The 25101-nt window shown below is 32.1% G+C and overlaps 1 protein-coding gene across 2 annotated transcripts in view; it reads left to right on the forward strand.

The window, feature by feature from the left end:
* Positions 1-25101, forward strand: part of PAFAH1B1 (platelet activating factor acetylhydrolase 1b regulatory subunit 1) — a 66029-nt gene that overhangs the window by 36942 nt on the left and 3986 nt on the right. For both annotated transcript variants that reach the window (XM_006925091.3, XM_025041559.1), the window contains 8 exons: positions 11606-11690; positions 11938-12012; positions 12911-13117; positions 16824-16992; positions 18797-18899; positions 20120-20348; positions 21994-22095; positions 24039-24195. In XM_006925091.3, coding sequence (XP_006925153.1) covers positions 11606-11690; positions 11938-12012; positions 12911-13117; positions 16824-16992; positions 18797-18899; positions 20120-20348; positions 21994-22095; positions 24039-24195 — 1127 coding nt within the window. The remainder of the gene's footprint in view (positions 1-11605; positions 11691-11937; positions 12013-12910; positions 13118-16823; positions 16993-18796; positions 18900-20119; positions 20349-21993; positions 22096-24038; positions 24196-25101) is intronic.

Below are 25101 nucleotides of genomic sequence, written 5' to 3' on the forward strand. Positions count from 1 at the left end.
CTCATAAGACTGTCAGACAGTTTCTCAACAGAAACTTTGCAGGTCAGAAGGGCTTGGGCACAAAATAATCCAAGTGATAAAAACCTAGGAGTTAAAACCAAGATTACTCTACCTAGCAAAGTTATCATGTAGAATCAAAGGACGGATGATAAAGAGCTTCCCAGACAAGAAAAAGCTAAAGGAGTTCATCACCACCAAGCCAGTATTACAGGAAATGTTGGAGGGACTTCTTTCAGGAGAAAAAAATGTGTCAAAAAATATGAATAAAGAATGGCAATAACTACATATCTATCAACAAATATTTCAAATAAAAAATAATTAAATGGCTGAATTGGATAAGAAAACAAGACCCTTACATATGCTGCCCACAAGAGACTCACTTCATATTAAAAGACACAGACTAAAAGTAATGGGATGGAAAAATATATTTCATGGTGATTCTAGAGGGTACTATGCTGAGTGGAGTAGGTCAGATATAGGAGTATAAATGCCGTATGATTGCACGTTATATGTGGAATCTAAAGAACAGACAAACAGAAAACACAGATACCGAGAACATTTTGAGGGTTACCAGATAGAAGTGTGGTTGAGAGAGGGGCTGGTGAAAAATGGGATGGGATTAAGAAATAAAAATTTGTAGTTAGAAAATAGTCATGGCAATATAAAGTGTAACAAAAGGAATATAGTCAAAATACTGTAATAACTATGTACGGTGTCAAAGGGGCACTAAATTTATTGGGTTGATCACTTTTTGAGTTAATAGATGTCTAGTCACTGTGTTGTACACTTGAAACTAATATGATGTATGCAACAATAACTGAAAAATTAAAAATGTTATTTAAAAAAATTAATTGCAAAAGGAGAGCTAAGAGAAACCTATCCACGTGGACATTTTAAAAATGTACTTTTAACAACCGGAATTAAGAGGTCAAAATGAAACTTCAGAAGTAAATCAATAATAATGAGGGTTCTCCTAACAAAGACCTGTGGGATGTAGCCAACACAGCATACAGAAAATTAGATAGTCTTTAATGAATCTTAAAAAAACAAAATCAGAAATGAACTATACATTCAATTCAAGAATAAGAAAAAATAAGTCCAAAGGAAGCAGAGGGAAAGAAATGATAATAAATAAAAGCAGAAATCAATAAAATAGAAAATAAAACCTGATAAACTTGATTGGTAAAATTAAATATTAGCTTTTTAAAAAGACTATGAAATAGATAAAACTGATTAATAAAAAGAGAAGACAAATGAACAATATAGTAACAAGAAAGGCAACATAAAATGAACTGAGGCGATTTTCAAAATTATGAGACTGTTCTGTCCTATTAAATTTGAAAATGTAAATGATGTGGGTGATTTTCTAGGAAAATGTATATAATAAAACTGGTTAAAGAAGAAATAGGAAACTTGAATAGATCATTAACTATAGAGGAAATTATAAAGATAGTTACAGACTTCAAGTCCAGACAGTTTTCAAGCCTAGACTCTTAATTCTGTTGAGTCTTTAAGGACCAGTAATTTGCCAGATTATATTATCTCTTCTAGAACATAGAAAGAGATAGAAAACTTAGGATCTCATTTTAGGAGGCTAGAATAGCCCTGATAGCAACACTAGGCAAAAAGGAAAAAAAAGAATATTACAAGCTAATTTTTAATATGAACACAGATATAAAGACACTAAATAATATAAGAATTGAATCCAGTAGCATATGAAAAAAGTTAATCATGGCCAAGTTTGATTTAGTTTAAGAACACAAAGGTTTTTAACATTAATAAACCTATTAATGTAATTATTATAGTAATAGAAAAATCATTTGACCAATTCAAAAGTTATGGAAATCGTATTTTTAATACCCATTCCTGATTTTTTTTTTCTAAAAAATAAGGAATAGGATACTTTCTTAACTTGTTTAAAGCTCTCTGCCAGAAATTTACAGCAAATATTTAGAAATATTAGGTGCGTTCCCACAAAGGTCAAGAACAGGTTCTGTTCCCATATTTCTGCTACCATTAAAACTTGTATTTGAGATTCCAGCCAATGCAGTAAGGCAACAAAAAGAACTAGCTAGAACTGTTGGGAGGAAAGAGACCAAACTTATTGGTAGTTGATAGTATCTGCATAGAAAATTGAAAATAATTAACAGTTAGAATTATTGGAATTAGTATGGTGCCCAGAAACAAGATGACATACAGAAATAAATTGTTTTTGTTATTGGATAAAGTGGAAAAGATATCCTTACCCTGTTTCTGGTGAATAAAGTGAATAATAGAAAGATGTCAGAACTCCCAAATTATTAGTAAAATTAAATATAGTCCTAATAAAAATTCAGACAGATTTTTGTTTTTCATGAATTTGACCAGCTTGATTCTAAAATTCATCTGGAAAAGAAAAATAGTTAAGTTTTAAAGGATTATTGAGAAAGGATCTAATTGTACCAGATATTCAAACATTAGTGTAAAGCTAGTAAGTAAACTGCTGTAAAGTAGTCAAATAGGTTAAGAGAACTAATAAAGTTTAGAGACGGGACAGTTTATTTATGGAAATTGAGCATATGATAAAGGTATCATTTCACATCAATAGAGAAAGATGTACTGTTTAGCAAGTAGCATTAGTACAGCAGGTTGTACTAAGTAAACTTGACTCCAGATGAAGTAAAAGCCCAAATGTTAAACAAAATAACAACGTAAAAATAGAAGAAAATACAGCCTTTTGAAAGGGAAGGACTTTCTAAAGATACTAAATGTGGAAACCAAAAGAAAAAGTGCTAAATTTGACTTATCAGAATTAAATTTGACTTCATATAGAAATTTCTGTGTGAAGAAAGACCTCAAATAAAATTAAAATACAAATGACTAAATGGGGAAAATATTTGCAACACATGTAACAAAAGAGTGAAATCTAGAGTATATAAAGAAACCCTAAATGCTACAAATTATCACAAGCAGTAGAAAAATGAGAAAAAGATACTACTAAGGCCATTCACAAAATAAATTGAAAATTGGCCAGTAAACATGAAATAATGTTTAACATCATCTATAAACAAAACAAAATACAGTTTGTTCTCCAACTGGTTGTCTAAAATGAAAAAATTGCCTTTGCTAGCAAAGGTATGGGGAAATGGATTATTTCAGACACTGGTGGTGGGAGTATGCATTGTTACAGTTTCTTCAAAGGTCATTTTCACAATATCTTTTAAAATATATAGGGTCTTTGATCTAAGTTACATTTATAAAGAGCTTTCTTAGCACAAGTGCAAACATTTCTTTAGGAATTGCTATGTAAAAGGATGTTGCATTGTTTTCAGTGGTAAATTGGTAACAACCTAAAATTTGATTCATCAGTAGTGATGTGTTAAATATGGCACATCCATTCTATGAGATACTAGGTAGTGGTTTAAAAATATAGTATTTTTAATATATTTTAATATATATTAAATATGTATGTAGTACATGTAATATAGCATGTATTAAATATAGTATATTTACATGTATTACGTAGAAAGAACTCCAGGTCCCTATTGTTAAGTGAAATAATCAGGTTGCTAAATAGGATGGTATGATACATTTATATTACAAACCCCTTTCAACTGTGTTACATATTCCTTTTGCGCCTATATCTGTGTGGATGCACAGATAAAGTTCAACTGGAAAAGGTATACTAAATTGTTAACAGTGGTTGCCTCTGAAAAGAATGAGATTGGTTAAAGGTGGAATAAAGAAAATTCGTGACAGTATTGTCTCAGTATTTCATGAGGTAAATGTAGTTTTTATGTAAATAAAAGAATTTTGTTTTTCTTTAAATAATAAAACTACAGATATTTATTATTCTTTGGCATCATAGGTTGCAATGGAGAAGTTTTAGGTCAGCCAGATATTTCTCCTTGCTTTTCTGCCTGCCAATCCATTGTATTTTTTCTCTTATCTTCATGTTCACCAAACTAGATTTTGGATGTTCTTTAATTTGGGGATATTTTCTTTTATTATATTTGGTTATATCATATCGTGTCTTTTAGGATTCCTTTTCTCTCTTTTTGGTTTTATTTTACTTTAGGTTTCTTCAAGAGTATAGAGTATTCATCTATAATTTTCTGCTTCTTCTGGGGTTATTTTTCCTTACTAAAACATGGTCTTCTGTTACTTGCTTTGTTAACTTTTTTCTTCTTAAGGAAATCTGCATGAATCCTATATTTCATTCTTCCTTCTTACTGATCATCTTTGAGGACAGTGCTATGGGAAAGAATGACTGAGCTGGAATAACTTGCATTTGTGTGGTCTTAGAATACCTTTCTACCATACTAGTACAGTCCTTTGCCCTGGAACATATTGCTTCTCAGCTTTCCACATCCTCCTCAGGTGAGCCTTGACCTCCCTAATAGATCTCAAGCTTTTTTTGGATAATTTTTTATTTCTGTTAGATAGTTCTGGCCAGCACATGTAAAACTAATTTTCTTTGACTTTCTCTTATATTATGCTTTACCTATAGATAGTTTCACTGCCCTAAAAATCCCCTGTGCTCCACATATTTGTCTATCCCTCCCTCTCTGAACCCCTGGCAACCACTGATCTTTTTACTGTCTGTACTATTTTGTCATTAACAGAACGTTGGAATCATACAGTATGTAGACCTTTCAGAATGACTTCCTAGCAATATGCATTTAAGGTTCTTCCATGTCTTTTCATACTGTAATATATTTTAAATCTGCATTTTGCTTTAATAAACTAACCTCTGCAGTTGAGGTGTTCGAGTTTCTCTTGCACATACATTTGAACATTATATATACATACACATCTATGTATGTATGAATGTGTGTGTATAGCAGTGATTAGAAGAAAATGGTTTTGCTCTGGCCTTTAAAAAAAAAGTAAAGGTCTGCACTTTCCTACTACACACTTAAAATTGTACATGAGTATACACTGCAGCAACATGTACATGTTCACGGATTTTAGTTAGCAGTCTGACAAGGCTCTGGCACATAGGCACATTGTTATGTTGTGAATAGTTGTAAATGGACACAATACCTTGTATTATGGCAGTATCCTATTACAAATAATTTTAGTGTTTAAAGTTTTGGACATTTTTTGTCTGGCTTTAGAATCTGTATGTAGGAATAAGAGCAATACTTAGATCTTGTTAGTGATACATTTCAGCTTTCAAACAGGTATTTCCTGCTTTTTAAAATATCTTCTGATTCAGTTTAATTGCAGAATATTCTGAGACTGCAAGTTGAACTTTTTAAATCCAGTTAACTGCATTACTTACCCATGTGAATTAGAATTTTCTTCATACTGGGCAACAAAAGCAAAATATGTGAATGAATTGGATGCAATTTCCAGTTTTTATATTTATAAAAACAGCTATGTATTTATATTAACTATAAAAGTAAATATATATTTAAACATAGACTTTAATACACTGCTTTTATCCAACTAAGTGTTGAGGTTTTGCTGTTTTTTAAACTTTAAAAAGTTGATAATTATGGAACCTTATAACCATGTTGCCTATATTACCACTTACCATATAATGATCATTAAAGTTTCTAATTATTGCCTTGAGGTAGAAGATTATAAAGAGTCTTATGAATTTTCAAAGGGAGATTAGAGTGTTCTTGGTTGTGTTATATTTAATCTTTATTCTTTGAAGGTTGTTTAATTGAAACATTTCATTTAGTATAACGTATCATACTCATCATTCCAGATAACAAGTAATGACATCCTATATTATAGGAGTACTGGTATTTTCTCTTGTTGTTACTATTAGTCTTGTCAAAACAATAAGCCAGTAAACAAAAACAAATATTTCATTTGTGAATTTGAAGCAAAATGAAGAAATTGCTGATTGTTTCAAAAATGTATTTCAACATTGGTTGACAAGAGTGAAATGTAGGCATCCCTAAATATAATCAAGGTGTTCTCATCAAGGTCAAAATTGTTGACTTCCTGTAGAACTCATATAAAGCCCTTTTATTATTGTGCCATATCACATTCCATTTCATTGAAAGATTTGACCATATTCTAAAGGATCTTATTAGAAGAAAAGACATATTGTAGAAGAGGAATGCAGTAGCACAAACATAAATAAGGAAGTTAAGAAATTAGTTATATATGCTAAGTAGTTCCTGTTTCCTGTATGAGGTTGGAAGTCAGCTGAAGGCTGGGATGCAATTAAGTATCAGAGAGTGATGAAAGGGGATGAGAGACAAGTAACTGATCAGGTAACAGTGGCATGACAGCTGTATGTTATGACTTGACCTATGCTGGTTCTAAAAATATAAATCTATTATTAGCAGTATTATAGATTATTGACTATCCTGCAGTTCAGTGCAGGGATAAAACTGCTCCATCAACAAATAGAACCTATATTTAGCTAGGAGGGTCTGGAGATACTTATTATGCTATGACCTGATTTTAAGAGATACTCTTATTCTTTAGGGCTTGACTTACTATGTGATGACCTTCCTTTATTTAGTTGCTGTTCCATCTAATCTGCCTGTATGCATCTGATAATAGGTTTTTTAAAAATACCACTTTCATTAAACTGCTTTTTCTTGCCTTGCTTGTCCACAGTCTGTTTCTATCTTGTGTTTTCAGCTATTTCTCTCATTTAAATCTCATTTTCAGTATTTATATCTGTTATTTAGATGGATTATTTTTGGAACAATTTAAAGTAATTGTACTGATTATAGGCATCCTTGTCTTGTTCTTGACATAAATGCAAATATATCTAGTCTTTTACCATTAACTTTATATTTTTGGTTGAAGGTTTGAGAGATTTCTTTTCACAACATTTATGAAGAGATATCTTTTTAATGTTGATGAAGATCTTTCCATTGTTAAGGAATGTTTTAAAACCAAGAATGTTGAAGAATTTTATCAAGCATATATTGAGATCTCCATCATGTACCATTCCCATTTCCTTTCTTTCCCTCAGTCCTGTGTCTATAATGCCTACTTTTTCTTTTTTCTTTAAGGCCCAACTGAAATTTTGCCTTTATAAAAAGATTCTTCCATTGAATCCTATTTTTCTCCTTTAATCAGGTTTCACATACTTTATTAACTTCATTTTGTTCCTCAGATTTACAGGTTCCTGGAAGACAAAGGACCATAACTTAATCCTCTTTCATACTCTCTAGTATGAAGCTGAGACTATAACTCATAACTATAACTATAACTCATTCCTTCCCCCTTTCTTGTTTTATAGTGAAAATATGCTTTACATTTAAAAATGTAAATGTTTCAGAGTTTTCAATACATGGCACTTATATTGGCTATCTTTCCTATCATATAGCCTGACTTCTTCATGGGTTTCTTATGTAATATAATTTTTTACCAAATTCTAAATGGATCTCATAGTTAAAATGTCTTACAATTACTGCAGGACACTATGTTCCTCGTGGAGTGAACTTACATGGTTGATCCTGCCTGTTTTTCTCTGTTATCTTAAGGGTTTGCCCTCATAACTCTGTAGGCATCCCAGATTCATTGAGCCTCTGCAGCCTTTTAGAACAGTGCACCTTAACTCCATTGCTTTCCTAATTCCTGAATATGTGAGATCAGCCTTTTTTAGTGTATCTCTTTTAATGGGCCTGGTAAGAAAACATCTGTTTGTCGACTTTTGACTTACCCTCGTTTCTCCTCATATAAACAATGAAATTAAACTATTTCTAGAATTCCCAGAACATTTTAGAGTGTTAGAATGTTAGAGTACACATCTTGAGAAACTATGTTAACATTATTTTGGCTTCAGGAGAACCAAGTTGGAGTCCCAGCTGCACCACTTGCTAACCAAAGGTCAGTTAAGCTCTGTAAGCCTGTTTATGTACCTGTGAAAAACAGCATCTGCCTCAGTCTTCTCTAATGCATGCCCTCTAATTCCCTCTGCTCTGGTTTAAATTTGTGAGAGATACTGGGAACCTAAGTATTCTGCTTTTATTGTTGGCAGTATGCAACCTTTTTAGAGTTATCATTTAACTAGCAGTTCATAGCATTTAGAGTAACTTTTAAAAACCTTATTTCCATTTAAGGAATGTGAGTATATATTTGGGTGTGGTGTTATGGCTACAAAATTATTCTGGGGAATAAAAGAAGAGAGAGTGTAGGAAGTTAGTTAAAATACTTAAAATCTAATCCTGGCATTTTAATAAACTTGGAATAATTTAGAAAACAAACACATTTGTTATTATAATAGTATCAGAGGACAGCAGTAGACTATTACCAGTTACCTCTTCTATCATATATCTTCACTTAAATATTTTATAGCTACTTCAAGTCAAAAGGTTTGAAACTGAGCTTATTATATTCTTTCTTACCTCTTTTTCTTTCCTCTTTTGTGTTCCCTGTTCAAGTAAATACGTGAATAGATAGTACTGTGATCCACCTGAAACTTTTGAATCAACTATTTTCTCCCGTCTTCGATATCTAGTCACTTACCAAAGCAAAAGCCTAGTGGTTAAAAGTGAGTCATTGGTTTCAAGGATTTGTGTATATAGGGCTTTTAAAAGAACAGTATAAATCCATTTTAAAAATATTTATGAAGAAATACAGTATACGGAAATATATAAAAAATGGAACAACTAGTTAAAGGAGGAAGGTGCAGAGCGCTAGTTTCTTCTCCACCCACTCAATAAATGTCAGTTGGAATTATTTTCCTAAATTATTTCACTAACTTGCTAGTTTTATGACCTTAGATAAATCAGTCTGCCAGTGTGTAAGATAAAGGCAATACACTTTTCTCCCTAATTTAACAGGATGGTTTTAGGATCAAAAGAGACAGTGAATTTTGTTTTTAAAATTGAATTTAATATTTTATAAGAAGTTTTAATGTAACATACAACTATTTTGAGGTTCTATTTTATGCACATTTGGAATTACCTATATCTTTCTAATTTGCCACACAACAACTTTTTAAAATATAGATGTTGGGTTTAAGCCACATAGAATTTGGAAATACAGTAAGTCTTCGCTTTATGTCATCAATGGTTCTGGAACTGAAGAAAACAATTTTGCCATAGGCTAATTGATGTATAAACAAGAGTTATATAATGTTATAATGAAATGATGTCATTCAAGGACATGCTGTATTGTAGAAGTTTTAAAAATTTAACATCTAGTTCGTAAAAATTATATAAGCAAAATTCAAGGATGTCAACTGTTTGTTTATTTAATAAGTAAATGCTAACCCAAATGTTTGAAAAGTAAAGATGGTAAAGGAATGATAATCGTAACTACTGGTAGGAATATGAATTGGTACAACCTTGGGAAGCAATTTTACAATAGCTGTTGAAATGTCTGAAAAGTGTTTAAAATGGTAAAAAGTTAGAAGCAGCCTGAACATCTAGCAATAGATGATTGCATAAGTAAAATTTGGTGCATCTGTATAATAGAATATTGTTTGAATATTAATAACTATGATGTAAATATTTACTGACAAGGAAAGATTTTCACAACATGTTGAATGAAATTAACAGGTTAAGGTATTTGATTAAGAAGGCATGCATACACGTACATGGTGATGTGAACATATGGACAAAACATGGTATGAGAAGTCTATGCTAAAAGGTTAGCAGCAGTAATCTCAAAGTGTTGGAATTTTTTTTTTCAATAAAGAAAAAGGAATAATCATTTTGCATTTTTATCCTTTAATATTCTCACCTGGAAAAATACCACCATTTATCAATTTTTTAAAGTCCATTAGGATTATAATCATTACATATTATATGTAACATATACACATTATCTGTTATATGAGCTTCAGAGTTGTAAGCTTTGTACAGTGTGTTCAGGCAGTTTCAGGCATTAGGGCTTGACCCTGAAATAGGAGGGGAGCTAGATTGGAACATTAAATATTTACAATACTGTATATGATTCGTTTACCCTTGACATTTCCCCCAGTATTTGCTTGCTGTTGGTTTTTTAGATTAAAAGAAGAAAATAAATGATGTATTTTAGCTTGTTTCCCTTATTTGAGATATTCTCACCAAAGAGAAATTTATTTTTGTTGATGATTTGTAATACAGGCTTTTGACAACACAGTGTTTGATGGAATATTTTGAGAGACCATTGCTTTCTTATTTTGTATTGTTTGGAAGGCCTCAGTAGAATTACTTGGAGGAAATTAAGAAGTAGGTTTCAGCTCTGTGTAAAGAAGATATTTCTTAATGAATTGAGTTTTATTATTAGTAGAACAGGCCAGAAGGTACAGGCTGTGAGATATGAGCAGCACACAGATACAGACTCACAATAGTAAGAATTTACCTTTCTTTATTTTATTTATTTTATTTTTGAATTTACGCTTCTTTAACCCCTTTATTCAAGAATGCGATGTGCTGACCTTGTCTTCCACTAGTTATTGTACTTTAATCTTTGGTATGCTGATAATTACCTGGATCATAAAGTGTTTGCTCTTTGCTTTAATTCCCTATTATCTTTCTCCACTGTTTTTTTTTTTTTGTTTAGTTTTTCAACATGCCACTGAATTAAAACTTATTGTCACCAATTTTACAATACTACTAGAGCGTCTTTATTTCCTAAAGCATTAGGTGGGCATTGGCATCAACGTTTATACAAAGATAGTCATAGCAGCATTGTTTATAGTAGCAAAATCATGTTTCCAAAATGGAATAAAGCATCAAAGAAAAGGCAGATTTATATCTACCGATAGTGATTACTAATATTAAGTTTATGTGATACTCTGTATAAGACATATGTAGTGTACTGCAGTTTGTTATAAAAACAAATATTGATTATCTCTAACTGAAAGAAAACACAAAACACTAGTAAAGTGAAGGCAACACGGATTGAATATTGGGGTCAGTGGTAGAAAGAACACTTTCTTATGTACTTATATATTTAAAATTTGTTTAATCTTGTATATAAAGTTTTAAATTATTTAAATTAACAGTATTTTAAAGGAAATCCCAAGCAAACAACTATGAGTATCATAGTGGACTTAAGGCTCAAAAAATAATGGGAGATATTGGAATAGGTTGCCTTAGGAGGGAGGTAGCTGATTTTCTCTTTGAAAGAATATAAAGAGAGCATGAAAAGGCACCTGTTGATTCAGCTTCTTTAACACTTCAAGTTTTTTCTAATTCTAAATGAATGTCTTATTCTATGATAGTATGCTAAGTTTATAGCTTGTACCCCCCCCATTTTAATGGTTTAAAGTTATCTCTAATATTAAAATGCTTCTTAATTATAATTTTATCGGAACAGTTCTTTCCTGCAAAACTAAGTTTTGCCAGTCCTTGAGTGTCTATCAACTTAACAAGGAGTAAGGGAAGGGTAAATGTACATGAACAAAATTGATGATTACTGACACTTAATTATGTAAGCCATATCTTGACCCATAGAGTACCCACAGCTTATAAAGTAAGCAACACATTAGAAACTTAAAACTAAAAGCTCAAGAATAATTTAATATATGGATGTACTATGTCAGGGCAAAATGGTTCAGAGGCTTTGGCGGGAAGTGTTCTCTTTTTATGAAATACTTGTATAGTTTGGAAGGGAATAATCTTAAAATAATGTTATGAGATTTTTAAATGAAACATTTCTTCAAAATAGAAATGGGATTTTGTTATTTGAATTTGTTTTCTTTCAGAAATCGAGCTATAGCAGATTATCTTCGTTCAAATGGCTATGAAGAGGCATATTCGGTTTTTAAAAAGGAAGCTGAATTAGATATGGTATGTTTGACTTTTTACAGTTATTTATAGTATAGTTAATGACTGGGTTTTACTCAAGTATTAGCAGTTACCTCCAGTATTCACAGATCTTGTCATTTGTCATTTACTTGGCATTAAACTTGATTTTCACTTTTTTTGTATTATATTTTTAGTAATGTTTGGTCTTAGAGATAAATAAATGGTCTGTATGGCTTGAACAATTGTAGTTGAGGCATTTTTTTTTTAAAGGTTCTCTTTTTTTCACCAGAATGAAGAATTAGATAAGAAATATGCTGGTCTTTTGGAAAAGAAATGGACATCTGTTATTAGATTACAAAAGAAGGTAACTAAGTTTTTTCTTTAAAATTAGTTGCATTTAGAGTGTTTTTATATAAATTTTTTAAAATTATTAACAAATTATTCTTCATTAAGAATTACATTTAATCTTGAAAAAGCAAATAAAAATACATTTCTGTGCATTAAAAAAAACTTTGACCCAGACGGATCATTGCTGATGCATGTTAACTTGTGCAGCCAGGGTTTTGGCTGGGTTGAATCTACATAACCTTGATTCCAAGGAATTGATACTAAAGAACTTATTTGTGTACTTAGATGAGAAGAATGCTTAGAGCCAGTATGATGCTGAGAAAAGAGCACTGAAGTATACCCTTAGACAAGTTACTTTTATCTCTGAGCTTTTATTTTATGTATAAAGTGAAGGCGATAAATAATATTCTGATCCTAAAATTTATACTTTTAGTAGGAAAAGTTAGAATAAGTAAATAACCTTGTTACAACATAAGTTAATTCATGAAAAGCTCTTAGAAAGTACCTAACACATAGATGCTAAATAAAAGTTAGCTTTTATTGTGATATTATTATCATTAGCATGTACAATGTAATCTCGTTTGGAGAGAATTTACTGAGAGAAGCAGATTTAGAGGGACTAACACAGGTACACTGCTTTTCCTCTCAGTAGGTATAAATTGAAATTTGTCTTTGAGTTAAGTAATTAAGACAAAATTGTACTGAATTTTCCTCAGTTCTCGATTTTGTCATACTACTAAAATTTAGTGGTATATAATATAGATAATTTTTAATAAATCTGATGAATGCTTTGCAAATTATTGGAATTTTTAAAGTATCCTGCATATATATAGCTGCAAAATAAAGGCAGGTTTTAAAAATATCAAATATGATATTTTTATATCCATGTATATAACTGTGTGTTCATTCTCAAGGTTATGGAACTAGAATCAAAACTAAATGAAGCAAAAGAAGAATTTACGTCAGGCGGACCTCTTGGTCAGAAACGAGACCCAAAAGAATGGATTCCCCGTCCACCAGAAAAATATGCATTGAGTGGTCATAGGAGTCCAGTCACTCGAGTCATTTTCCACCCTGTGTTCAGTGTTATGGTCTCTGCTTCAGAGGATGCTACAATTAAGGTACTTTTTTCAAAATGAAAACTGTATAATAGGCTAATTGTTAAAAGTGGATTTAAATTTAATTGGGCGAAAGAACTAAAATGATCCTGAAAATGAGGACCTCAAAAGAGGAACAAGAGGGACTCAGAGACTCTGAAAATGTGTGATTGGTTCTAAACCTTAAAAGACAGAATTAGAATAAAATTTTATTATAGCTCCTGGGAGGCAAGCTGCCAAATAAGTTCACTAATGAATTTGAGAAAATTGACTGTCGCTAATTTAGTGTTACACAATAGGTCACCTAGTGCTTGAGTAATTTTTTTTCTTGGAGAATGAAGACATAAGTGTGTGCCTTATTTTTAAGCAGAGGTGATAGATGAAAATATAGGATTACAACACTAGTAATTCAGGGCACGAATATATTCAGCCAAAGAATTCAATAGAGGATTCATTTAAATTGGACTCTCCTTAATGTAGTTAATATTGGCTTTGCTTCCAAACTAAACAGTAGTTCTCTCCAGGGGTGTGAGAATATAAGGGCTTATCACATTATAAGTTATGTATTTCTTTCATTTTTATATTTTTCATAGTAATCATATACATTTTAATGTTTTATTTTTTAGTCAGGGTAAAAGGTTATTTTTCTAATTCACTTTTATCCAGACACAATACTATGACAGTTGTATAAACCACCTGCAGAAAGACAAATAAAATAAAAGTTAGGTAGATTTCTCTGTTCTAAGGTCTATTTCAGATTAAGTTCTAGATTTTAAGTTTTATTTGTAGAGATTTAATTAAGAAAATAGGAGTAGATTACGATTGTCTATACATATAACAGCAGTCTAGCATAAAATGCAGGAATGACTTATATGTGACTGTATATTTAATCTGTTCTTCATAGTAAACATTATTTTTTGTTTTCCTTATGTGGTTTCTTTAGTTTCTAAATTGGTGGCTTCCTTCCATGATGTGGTCTGGTGATCCATGGAGTGGGCTGCAGAGTCATTGGAAGAGAGTCTTAAATTTATATTTGCATCATGTATTTCTGTAGACTGAGATGATTACATACCTAATACACTAATATGTTGCTATTTTTCAAATGTATATAGATATGCATTTAAATTAGCAATTTCATGATAGTCTTGGGTACTAAAAAACTGCACCACTATCATGAAGCATTGGGATGAAGGTAGAAATTCTTGAAGAAGTTGGAAACCTAGTCTTAACTATTGATTTTGCAATGTTGATATAAAAGCATATAGAACTGTAAATGTACCATCTTAAAATTTGTCTGTTGAATCAACTTTAAAATACTACTACTGGAAATTAAAAATTTTTTATCTATAATCACCACATCTTTCAGCAACTACTCAGTTTTCCTTTCTATTTAGTCTTTATTTAATGTGTACTCATGGTTGTTTCATTAATAAAAAGAACTTGTATTTAGTTTTTGTTTCTTTTTATTAAACTTATTTTAGAAATACCCTTTTTTGTTTCTAATGAAACATTATTTTTAATGATTTAAAACTGTTTTATTTATATGTGGAGGCTTTATTAGGATAGCTAATGGTCAAGCACACAGACTCTGAGTTCAACTACTTGACTCCACCATTTCATAATTAATGTGATCATGGATGCAGAACCTTTTTGTGTTTCTTTTTTCTTCATCTGTAAAATGAAGACAATACCTCTTATAGGGTTTTAGGGAGGACTAAATGAGTTACTGCAGGGAAACTTCTTAAAGCAATGCTGGTGAGATACTAAAGAGTACTTAAGTGTCAGCAGTGTTTCAGCACCATTAATGAATCTTCCTTTAGACTTTTAAGTTATTTTTAGTCATCTACTATCATAAACAATGTTCTGTTTATTTTTATACATAAAGCTTTTTTTTTCCCCCTCATAAATTACTTCTTTGGATATTGTGCAAAAAAAAAAAAACCTGTTTCTATTCCTCTTCCATATTTACCTTTCTTCAATTGTGGTAAAGCTAGGTGATTTCTAAATGATCATTGTGATAGAACTACTTTTCAAAAAGTGAGAAAAACTGAACAAGGTAGGGAGGGAGATTTCTTAACCTGTAACAGGTAAAGGTATCTGAAAAACATACAGTGAACAAAATACTTAATGGTGGAAAACTGCTTCCCCTTGAGATCAGGAACCAAGGCCAGGATGTCTAGTCTCAACCATTTATATTCACCTTTGTGCTGGAGTGCCCAGTCAGTGCAGGAAGGAAGAAGGAAAAATCAAAAAGGCATACAAATTGGAAAGGAAGAAATGAAACTGTCTTTATTTGCAGACAACATGATCTTCTATGTAGAAAATTCCAAAGACTCTACTAGGAACTATGACTGAATTTAACAGAATCACAGGATACAAGGTCAATATACAAAGCATAATTGTATTTCTGTAAACTAGCAGTGAATAATCGAAAATTGAAATGTAAAAAGGCTATTGACAGTAGCATCAAAAAACCACAAAATACGTAAGGATGAATCTAACAAAAGTACACAAATTAAACAGTAATCACTTCTCTGTAGAAGTACTTTAACATTTAAATGATAAAAATGTTATTTATATTGGGAATGGTTCATAAGTTTTCTGTTAAAAGTTTTTAGAAGATAGTTTATTTTTCTTAGGCTCATTTTTATGCATTTATCACATATATGTAGTTTTGTGTTCATTACATAATGTTGTATACATGTCCTAAATTCCGTATAGTTGCAAATTTTATATCTTAACCATTCTCCAGTGTTGGATATTTTCCCAAGTTTTCAAAATACATTTTTTCTAAGTTTCTTTAAATTGGTTTATATATACCCTACTACAGATAAATTTGAACTTATGGGAAGAATGGAATCATTTGATTTTAGAGCAATGTAAAGATTAAATTTCTGACTTGTATTTGGCCACCAGAATGAAGTTTAGTATGTTCTTGAGGTCTATTTCTAATAATATTCTTTATTTTGAATTTTTATAAGAGTTTATTTGAGCCAAATTGACAAGAATTTCTGGGAAGCAAGTTCCCAAATGCTCCAAAGAATGGCAATTTGCAGCTTTTTAAAAATGTATTTGAAATAGAGGAGGGAATTTAAGGAAGATTATAGGATGACAACATATACCAGGGAGCAATATCTCAAATGCTCCCTAATAATAATTATTCTTAATAGTTCATAATTTTTGTTAGAAAATTACCTTTAAAATATGTGACTGACTTTGTTTTTATATCAGAATGACATGTGCTTTTGTTAATCTGCTGTTCATGGACAGTAACATCTCACAAAGTCTTTCCTTGGCCTCTTAGATATCTGAGCTCTGCTTGTCTAGCAGAATTGAGTACTCATACCCCTTGATCAGTGACTTTATTTTCTACATGTAAATGCCTATCATAGCCCCCTGAAACTTCTTTTTTGTACTTTATTTACATATCTGTTGCCTACTCTCAGCCTGGGAAGGGACTTTGTCTTATAGCTTTATATACCTAATCACTAGCATAATTAGGTAATATAGTAGATAATATGGTAGGAGAGGTCCATTTTAATAATTGCACCATCAATTTTTTTCTGTAAAGAAAAGACCAATTTATACTTCAGGATGTGCTATTTCTAAAACAGTTACCCTTTGTCACTTGATCACTTAATTGGTAAGGTGCCAGACTTGCCTGCTGAGTGCAGATGTGAAACGAAGGAGTGATAGGTTGATATTAACCAATTTTCTGTTCACGTGACAGGTGTGGGATTATGAGACTGGAGATTTTGAACGAACTCTTAAGGGGCATACAGACTCTGTACAGGATATTTCATTTGACCACAGTGGCAAGCTTCTGGCTTCCTGTTCTGCAGATATGACCATTAAGCTATGGGATTTTCAGGGCTTTGAATGCATCAGAACCATGCACGGTAAGGGGTAGAGGAATAGTATTTTGATACTGATTTCTAATATGGCATTCCAGAGAGAAGAATATTATTTTCTAACAGAGTATATATTCCTTTCATTCAATTAATTGTCTATATCGGTGGAGGGACCATATGATCTAGATGGTCCATGGATAAGCCACAGGAGTTGACAAGTTGTTTCTGTTATGAAGTTCCGAGTATCTCTTAGTGTTTTATATGTAAAGTATTTAACTTGTTTTCACGAATATTTCTGGATAAGAAAAACTGTTAGGATATCTGCCTCTCTTTGGGAAACTGAAGTTCAGAGAGAGTAAGTATAGTTTAAACTGGAACCTAAATTACCTTGCTTACTTTTTTAATGTTCCACATATACTACAGTCTCATTGTTAGGTTGTTTTCCTGGTTTTGTCATGGAGACTACTCTGAGGCAGTTTGCCTTTGTGGAAAGGGCTTTGGAATCAGATATCTAGGTTCAAGTTTCTACTTGTTTACTTATGGCATTAAGAAATTTTAACTTGTTTCATGTACGAGATAGAGGTAATAATACCTAAGTTATAGGCTTGTTGTGAGGATAAATGAGATCGCACACAGGCATAATTTGGAGATATTGTGGGTTAATTTCCAGATCACTGCTGCAATAAAGTGAATATCACAGTAAAGCGAGTCTGAATGTTTCGGTTTCTCAGGGCGTATCAATTTTAATGTTTATACTGTACTGTGGTCTATTAATTTAAAAATAATTTATTGCTAAAAAATGCTAATCATCATTTGAGCTTTTCAGCAAGGTGTGATCTTGCTTCTGGGGAGGGTCTTGCCTCAATGTTGATGAAAGTACTGTATTTATGAAGCACAGTAAAGTGAAGCACAGTAAAATGAAGGAAACCTGTACTTACTCATCTTGGTTTAATGCCTGGCACTGAATGAGGAGTTTTGTTATTTCTTTAAACACGATGAAATTTGAATGTTTGGATTTTATATAAGAAACACATACCATATTAATAATAAACTGATTATCCAGTGATGTTAGCATATGAGTAAGCTATGTGATTACATAGATTACATAGAGGGTATAATTCAAAGGGTGTGTTTCCTACGCATATTAAATGCATTCAGGAAATTTACCAAGTAGAGGAATTCTTTTGAATCCTTTTGTAAAAATCTATATGTTTAACCTGTATCTTGTTGCTCTCATTTAAAGAAAAAGAATTCTTTCCAACCATTGTCTATTCCTTAAAATAATGATTTTTTTTTTTAAGGACTCTCTGGGGCTTTTTCTTCAAAAGATAGCTAATTATTATTGTGAATAATGTGTGTAGAATAATGCATTTTTTAAACCTCCATGAATATCAACTACAAAAAATAATTTTCAACCACTATTTAAAATAAAGAACCAAATCTCTATTTTTAAAAGCTATTCTGTTTAACTTTATAAATCTTATTTCTGTTTTATATCTTAGAATATCAACAGTGGAAATTTGTGTTTTTTCTAGTGTTCATACATAAACATTCATTGTATTAATATAATATAATCAAATGCTGATGATACTGATACCTTATGATTTTAAAATAGTTGTACAGGTTTGAAATTTAATCATAAATTAATCTGGCTACTTATTTCATTGTGGATTATTTTATTGTTACTAGTTCCTTAACTTTTTGTGTAAATCCAAGTTTCTTATCAAATTATAAAGTCCATTGTATTTAAAGTTGCTATATTTGAAATCCCATGATGAAGTCTCATGGTAAACCGAGGTTTAATTGCTTTGGTGGTATATCACTTAATATGTTATTGTGTTATGTGTTTTAGGCCATGACCACAATGTTTCTTCAGTAGCCATCATGCCCAATGGAGATCATATAGTGTCTGCCTCAAGGGATAAAACTATAAAAATGTGGGAAGTGCAAACTGGGTAAGTATATTTAGTTGAAAAGGTTGTATCAGCTAAAGAGATATTAAATAAAATTGTGTATTCTAAGTGTTCCCGTAATTTTTGCTTTAACCCCTAATGATCACCATGACAGTTGTATCATGTACTTTAAAACTAAGTTTTTTTTCAAATGGCCAACAAATATTTGAAAAGATGTTCAACATCGCTAGCTATTAGGGAAATGCAAATCAAAACCACAGTGAGATACCATCTCACACCTGTTAGAATAGCTATAATCAACAGGACAAGTAATAACAAATGCTAGAGAGGATGCGGAGAAAAAGGAACCCTCATAACACTGCTGGTGGGACTGCAAATTGGTACAGCCACTATGGAAAACAGTATGAAGTTTCTTCAGAAAACTAAGAATTGATCTACCATGTGATCCAGCAATCTCTCTACTGGGTATTTACCCTAAAGACTTGAAAACCCATATCCGAAAAGATATTTGCACACCGATGTTCATAGCAGCATTATTCACAGTGGCCAGGACATGGAAGCAACCGAAGTGTCCTCTGATAGATGATTGGCTAAAGAAGCTGTGGTTCATATCATATATACAATGGAATATTACTCAGCCATAAGAAGAGATGAAATAAAACTAAGTTTTGATCTGTAAACATTTGATCCTAGAAAAGAACAGAGAAATTATAAAAAAAGAAAAAACAACTGTGGGAGCCATTTTCTGTGTAATGGCTTATTTTCTCTGTGGTCTTCTTTTAGGTGTTCTCACTGTGTGTTGAAGTAAAATGTAAATAATATTGTGCAGGTATGCCCCTATTAGGTTTAATTTGGCTGTGCTTAGAATTATAAGATTGTTAAAATAGAACCTTAGCCTGCTGGTTTTACCCAGATTAGTAGAGCATGCCTCTTCCCGAACATGGCTAGAAATATTTTTGTTAGGTTTATTGTGTGTGTTTAATTTTTAAAGATTTTCTCTATATATCTTACCTTCTAGATTTTGTTGATTGGTTAGCTCCTTAATGATACTCCCATCAGCTTATTTTAACTGATACTTGACCTTCCAGCCAGTCCTCATCTTTTATTAACCAGGAATGTACGTTTATTTTGTTGACTTGCATACAGTTTCTCTAACTTGATGCCATTCTCTTCATTCCAGTGCATAACTAGTTTTGTATTGTTTCTGGGAAGTGTCCCAATGATTGCCATTCACAGTGTAAGTTATTACTTAATTTTGACAGCTACTGTGTGAAGACATTCACAGGACACAGAGAATGGGTACGTATGGTGCGGCCAAATCAGGACGGCACTCTGATAGCCAGCTGTTCCAATGACCAGACTGTGCGTGTATGGGTTGTAGCAACAAAGGAATGCAAGGCTGAGCTTCGAGAACATGAGCATGTGGTAGAATGCATTTCCTGGGCTCCAGAAAGCTCATATTCTTCCATCTCTGAAGCAACAGGATCTGAGGTACTGTGATTTATATGTTATTTTGTGATTTTATTACTGATTTCTGAGAACTAGATAACTTTGCTGATTAATGGGGCCATTAATGCATTTAAAAATCTGCATTCCAGAATTCTGAATCTTGAAATTCTTTACTCTTTCCAACTTGCAGATGTGTTTATATTTTTAAACCAGTGATTATTATTTCTGTCAGCTAACCTTTAATGTGTGATTGGGGATGCGGTTCTCCTGAAGAGTAAAATGGTCATTCTAATTTATCTTAAATGTCATTGTTTTACAAGTATACCAGTGCAAAATAAAACTATGGGAGAGGTTAAAGTTTTCTTTTAGAAGAATAGCCTCCTTTAAGTAACAATTTTATTTATAAAATAATTTTTGGTGAAATGCAGTTCAGTATTTAAGTGTTTTAAATGAAGAATATTTTATATGGAGATCATTAATACGCGATCATTAGAAACAGTAGCTGAGTCTTGATTTTTATTATTTCTTTATGATTCTTGTGTTCCTCATAATTTTATTTTTTATGATTAGTAACCTTAAAAGTAAATTATAGAATATTATTTCTGTAAGTTTTATGAACCAAAATTAAGCACATTTGTTTTTTATAGAGACATTCATATTGTGGATTTTTAAAAATTATATTTTAAGAAATAAAGGAGAAACCTACCCTCCCCACTGGTCCCCCCCCAACCCCCCAATTTTTTTTATTTTTTTATTTTTTTTTTAAATGAAGCTTCCATTGTAATTTCTAGTTTGGCTGGCCGGTTGCATTTTTAAGTTCTTTTTACTGCCCTCTGGTGGTGGTTACTTACCGTATATCATAAATTTGATTCTGACTGGACTTTATATCTAAAAACTGAATTATATCATTTTTAAATCTTTCTTGATGACAGAAGTCTTGAGCAATAGATTTATTGTCTTGATCTTGTAGAAACTGAACCTTCCCCCTTTAATTTCCCCCCCACCCACTTCCACCCCTGACCTATGGATGTTGCCATTTCCCCTTAAGAACTGGACCTCCGAAGTCGGGGTGTCTCCTCCCACACGCTTGGGGCATGCTCCTTGGGCCTGGAGCCTCCGGCATACTTGAGGGGGCCTGGTGCACCCGGATTATGGTCCGTGGCTCCACCTGGGACGTGAACCCAGGACCTTCTGCGTGTAAAGCCGACATGCTAACCACTACAGTATGGAGCCACCCCCTAGAAACTGAATCTTAACCTAAGTTATTATCTGGGTCCTACCCATGTAGCCTAGGTTTATTAAAAGACTTGTGCATTTTGATAGAGAAAAACAAATTGAATATATCCTGGAGGTCTAATGTACAGGATGGTGACTACAGTTAACAATACTGTATTATGTACTGGAAAATTACTAAGAGCATAGATCTTAAGTGTTCTCACCACCAAAAAAAGGAGGAGTGGTTATGAGAGGTGATGAATATGTTAATCAGCTTGATTGTGGTGTTCATTTTGTAGTGTATGTGTATTTCACAATATCAAGTTGTATGCCTTAAATATATACAATTATTATTTATCAAAAATTACAGTTTTATAAAATTGGAAATATAGATCATTGCTACATAGAAATCATGTAAAATCTTTACATAACTTCTTACATGGGAAACATAACTTTTATATGTTTTCTGTAGACTAAAAAAAGCGGCAAGCCTGGGCCATTCTTACTGTCTGGATCCAGAGATAAGACTATTAAGATGTGGGACGTCAGTACTGGCATGTGCCTTATGACCCTTGTAAGTTTGAATAATCTTGCTGCTGCTTTTGCATCTTTACTGTGTTTATACCTTTTGAGGTTAGATGTCTTGTGATATCTATTTAATATGAATTATTTTAGGCTTTAAAATAACTTCTTTATAAACATACTTATATTCCATCATTACAATGATATGAAAATTATTCCTATTCAATATCATGTTATATAAAGGATCTCCAAAGCCAGTCAGTGTTCAGAAGGAGATCCTAGCTCACTATATCTTTAAAAATAATATATTTTTTATGGATAGCAAATGAGTATAGACTCATTTTTGAAACTGTTTCCTTCTCTATTTTATTTTAGTATGAATTCTTTAGCTATTACCTATTTTTTCGCACGTTTCAGTTTATTTGGTTTATTTTACCATTCTGAAATTAATGGTGCTAGCTTTATGACTTAGAAATGCTTATTTCATTTTAGGAACCCCTAGATTTCAGTATGTGGGTATATAAATGGTAGTAAAGATTTCTGGGCATTCTTGTTTGCCTCAGAAACTTCCAAGGGTATCTATGAACGTTAATTCAGTAGCAGTTTTTGTAATTTGGCATCCATGTTTGTTAAGATGATCTACATTCAAAATCAGAAAGCATGTCCTCTCCTCTTCTGTAACAATACACGTCATCATTCATTTCCCTGAAGGATTCTGGCTCCTATTTTTCAGCAGAAGGAGGTTATGTTTTTTCTGCTTTATTTTGGTGTGGCCACAAGAAATGTGATTTGACTTTTGTTGAGTCTTCTACATCTAGTGATGGTGACATATAAGTCACTATAATAGACTGACGTTGTAAGTAAGGGCACAGGCACAGTAAACGAAGGCAAAGGATATGTCGCCTTGGACGTCTTTTTTTTTTAAATAGCTCTTTTTTTCAGTAATGCAGTTATTTACAGTTCAGAAAAATTTAGAAATACACAGAAAAGCCAAAATAAGAAGATAAAAATCAGTTAGATCACTGTACCATATCTGATACCTACCAAATATATTTTCTAGACTTGAGCTGTCCAATAAACTTTCCGCAATGATGTTCTGTATATGCACTATCCAGTATGTAGCTTCTAGCCATTTTGCAGCTATGGAGTTCTTGAAATCTGGCTAGCAGAACTGAAGAACTGAATTGTTGATTGTATTTAATTTTAGTTTATATTTAAACAGCCACACTTGACTAATGGCTACCCTGTTGGATTGTGCAGTTCTAAACCTTTTTATTAAAGTACTATGTAGATGAATATGGTAGGTTTTTTAAAATAAAAAGGTTATACTGTACAAACTGCTTTGTAGTAAATTTTAATTTAGAAGGTTATATTGATACTTGCTCATGTCATTAGATACTCTACACTGATTATATACAGTGTTTTGATGAACGTCTTTGTTAACTAAATCTCTGGGCACATTCTTCATTATTTCTTAGGCTAAATTGCAAGAAATGGAACTGCTGGGAAAAGGGATTTAGATAGATGGATGGATGAGTAGATATGCAAAGAATGCCTATATATCCTTCACCTAGAGTCACCAGTTGTTGACATTTTCTCGTGCGTGTGTACGTGTGTGTACATTTTGCTGAACAATTTGTGTTACTTGTAGATATCATGACAACATGTATCTCCTAAGAACAAGAGTATTCTACCATTAGCCACGATAAAATTATCACACTCAAGAAATTTAACAAATAGTGTCCTTTATAATTTTATTTTAGCCTCTGTCCAGGAGCCAGTTAGGTATCACACATTGCATTAACTGGTCATGTCTTGTTAGTTTTCATTTTTCTTTAATCTAGGAGAATACCCTAGACTTTTTTTTTTTTGGTCTTTTTCAGCATTGACTTTTTGTGTAGTTTCAATGCACTATGAGTAATGACTTACTATTTTCATAGATGCCCTTTAAACAACTTATTCCTTTACTAAGTCAGATACCTTTTTATTTTGAAGGTGGGTCATGATAACTGGGTACGTGGAGTTCTGTTCCATTCTGGGGGGAAGTTTATTTTGAGTTGTGCTGATGACAAGACCCTACGTGTATGGGATTACAAGAACAAGAGATGCATGAAGACCCTTAATGCGCATGAACACTTTGTTACCTCCTTGGGTATGTATGAGTTATATATTTTCTGAGCAATTAAATTTTGGAGCACCAGACGTAACAATGTTTTATGTAATCATGTGGACTTTTCCAGGTAAGAAATGACCATGTTCTTTTAGAGCAGAATAGAGAAGACAGGTTTCCTACCGTTTGTTTTAAATTCCCTTTTCCTTAATTCTCTCTTCATCATCAGCCTTATAATAAAAAAATTACTTTCTCCATTGCACAATATTGGTTTTGGAAACTAGAATTTCGAAGAGGATGCTTACTAACCACTCTGATGGGTAATTTTTCTCCCCTATTAGCTTGTGAGTTTCTCAAAGGAAATCTTACTCAACCTTTTTTCACTGGCAGATATGTGCTATCATGTACTGGGAACTGAGGGAATTTAAGTTTAATAAACATCCTTACTATCATTTGGATCTGAACCTAGAATTGAAGATAGTGAATACAATAAAATATAACACACAGGCTAGGTTGTGGTGATTTAACGATGAAGATAAAGCCTCAGCAGAATAGGGCTAATGCCCACCTCACAGGATGGTTACAAGGATTAAACATGAATATAAAGCATTAGTATTTATCTTAGGACATAATAAGTGTTCAGTAAATGGATACATTGAGGCTACCATTGTTAGATTTGAGTGTTTATTCAGCCTCAGTTGAGATGAGAAGTAGTTGGCATAGGTGTTTTTTTTTTTTTTTTTTTTTTTTTTTTTTTTTTTTTTTTTTTTTTTTTTTTTTTTTTTTTTTTTTTTTTTTTTTTTTTTTTTTTGATGTATTAGTACAGGATTTAGTCATTAAGTCTGTTTCTCTAACACCTAGTTGGTTAGCTTGATACTTTCTAGAGGTGGGTGTGTGGGTGTGTATAGAAAAAAAGGTGTATTTCTGGCCTTTGGACTTGTTTATTTT

Source organism: Pteropus alecto, unplaced genomic scaffold (assembly GCF_000325575.1).
Source record: "Pteropus alecto unplaced genomic scaffold, ASM32557v1 scaffold98, whole genome shotgun sequence".
Lineage (NCBI taxonomy): Eukaryota > Metazoa > Chordata > Mammalia > Chiroptera > Pteropodidae > Pteropus > Pteropus alecto.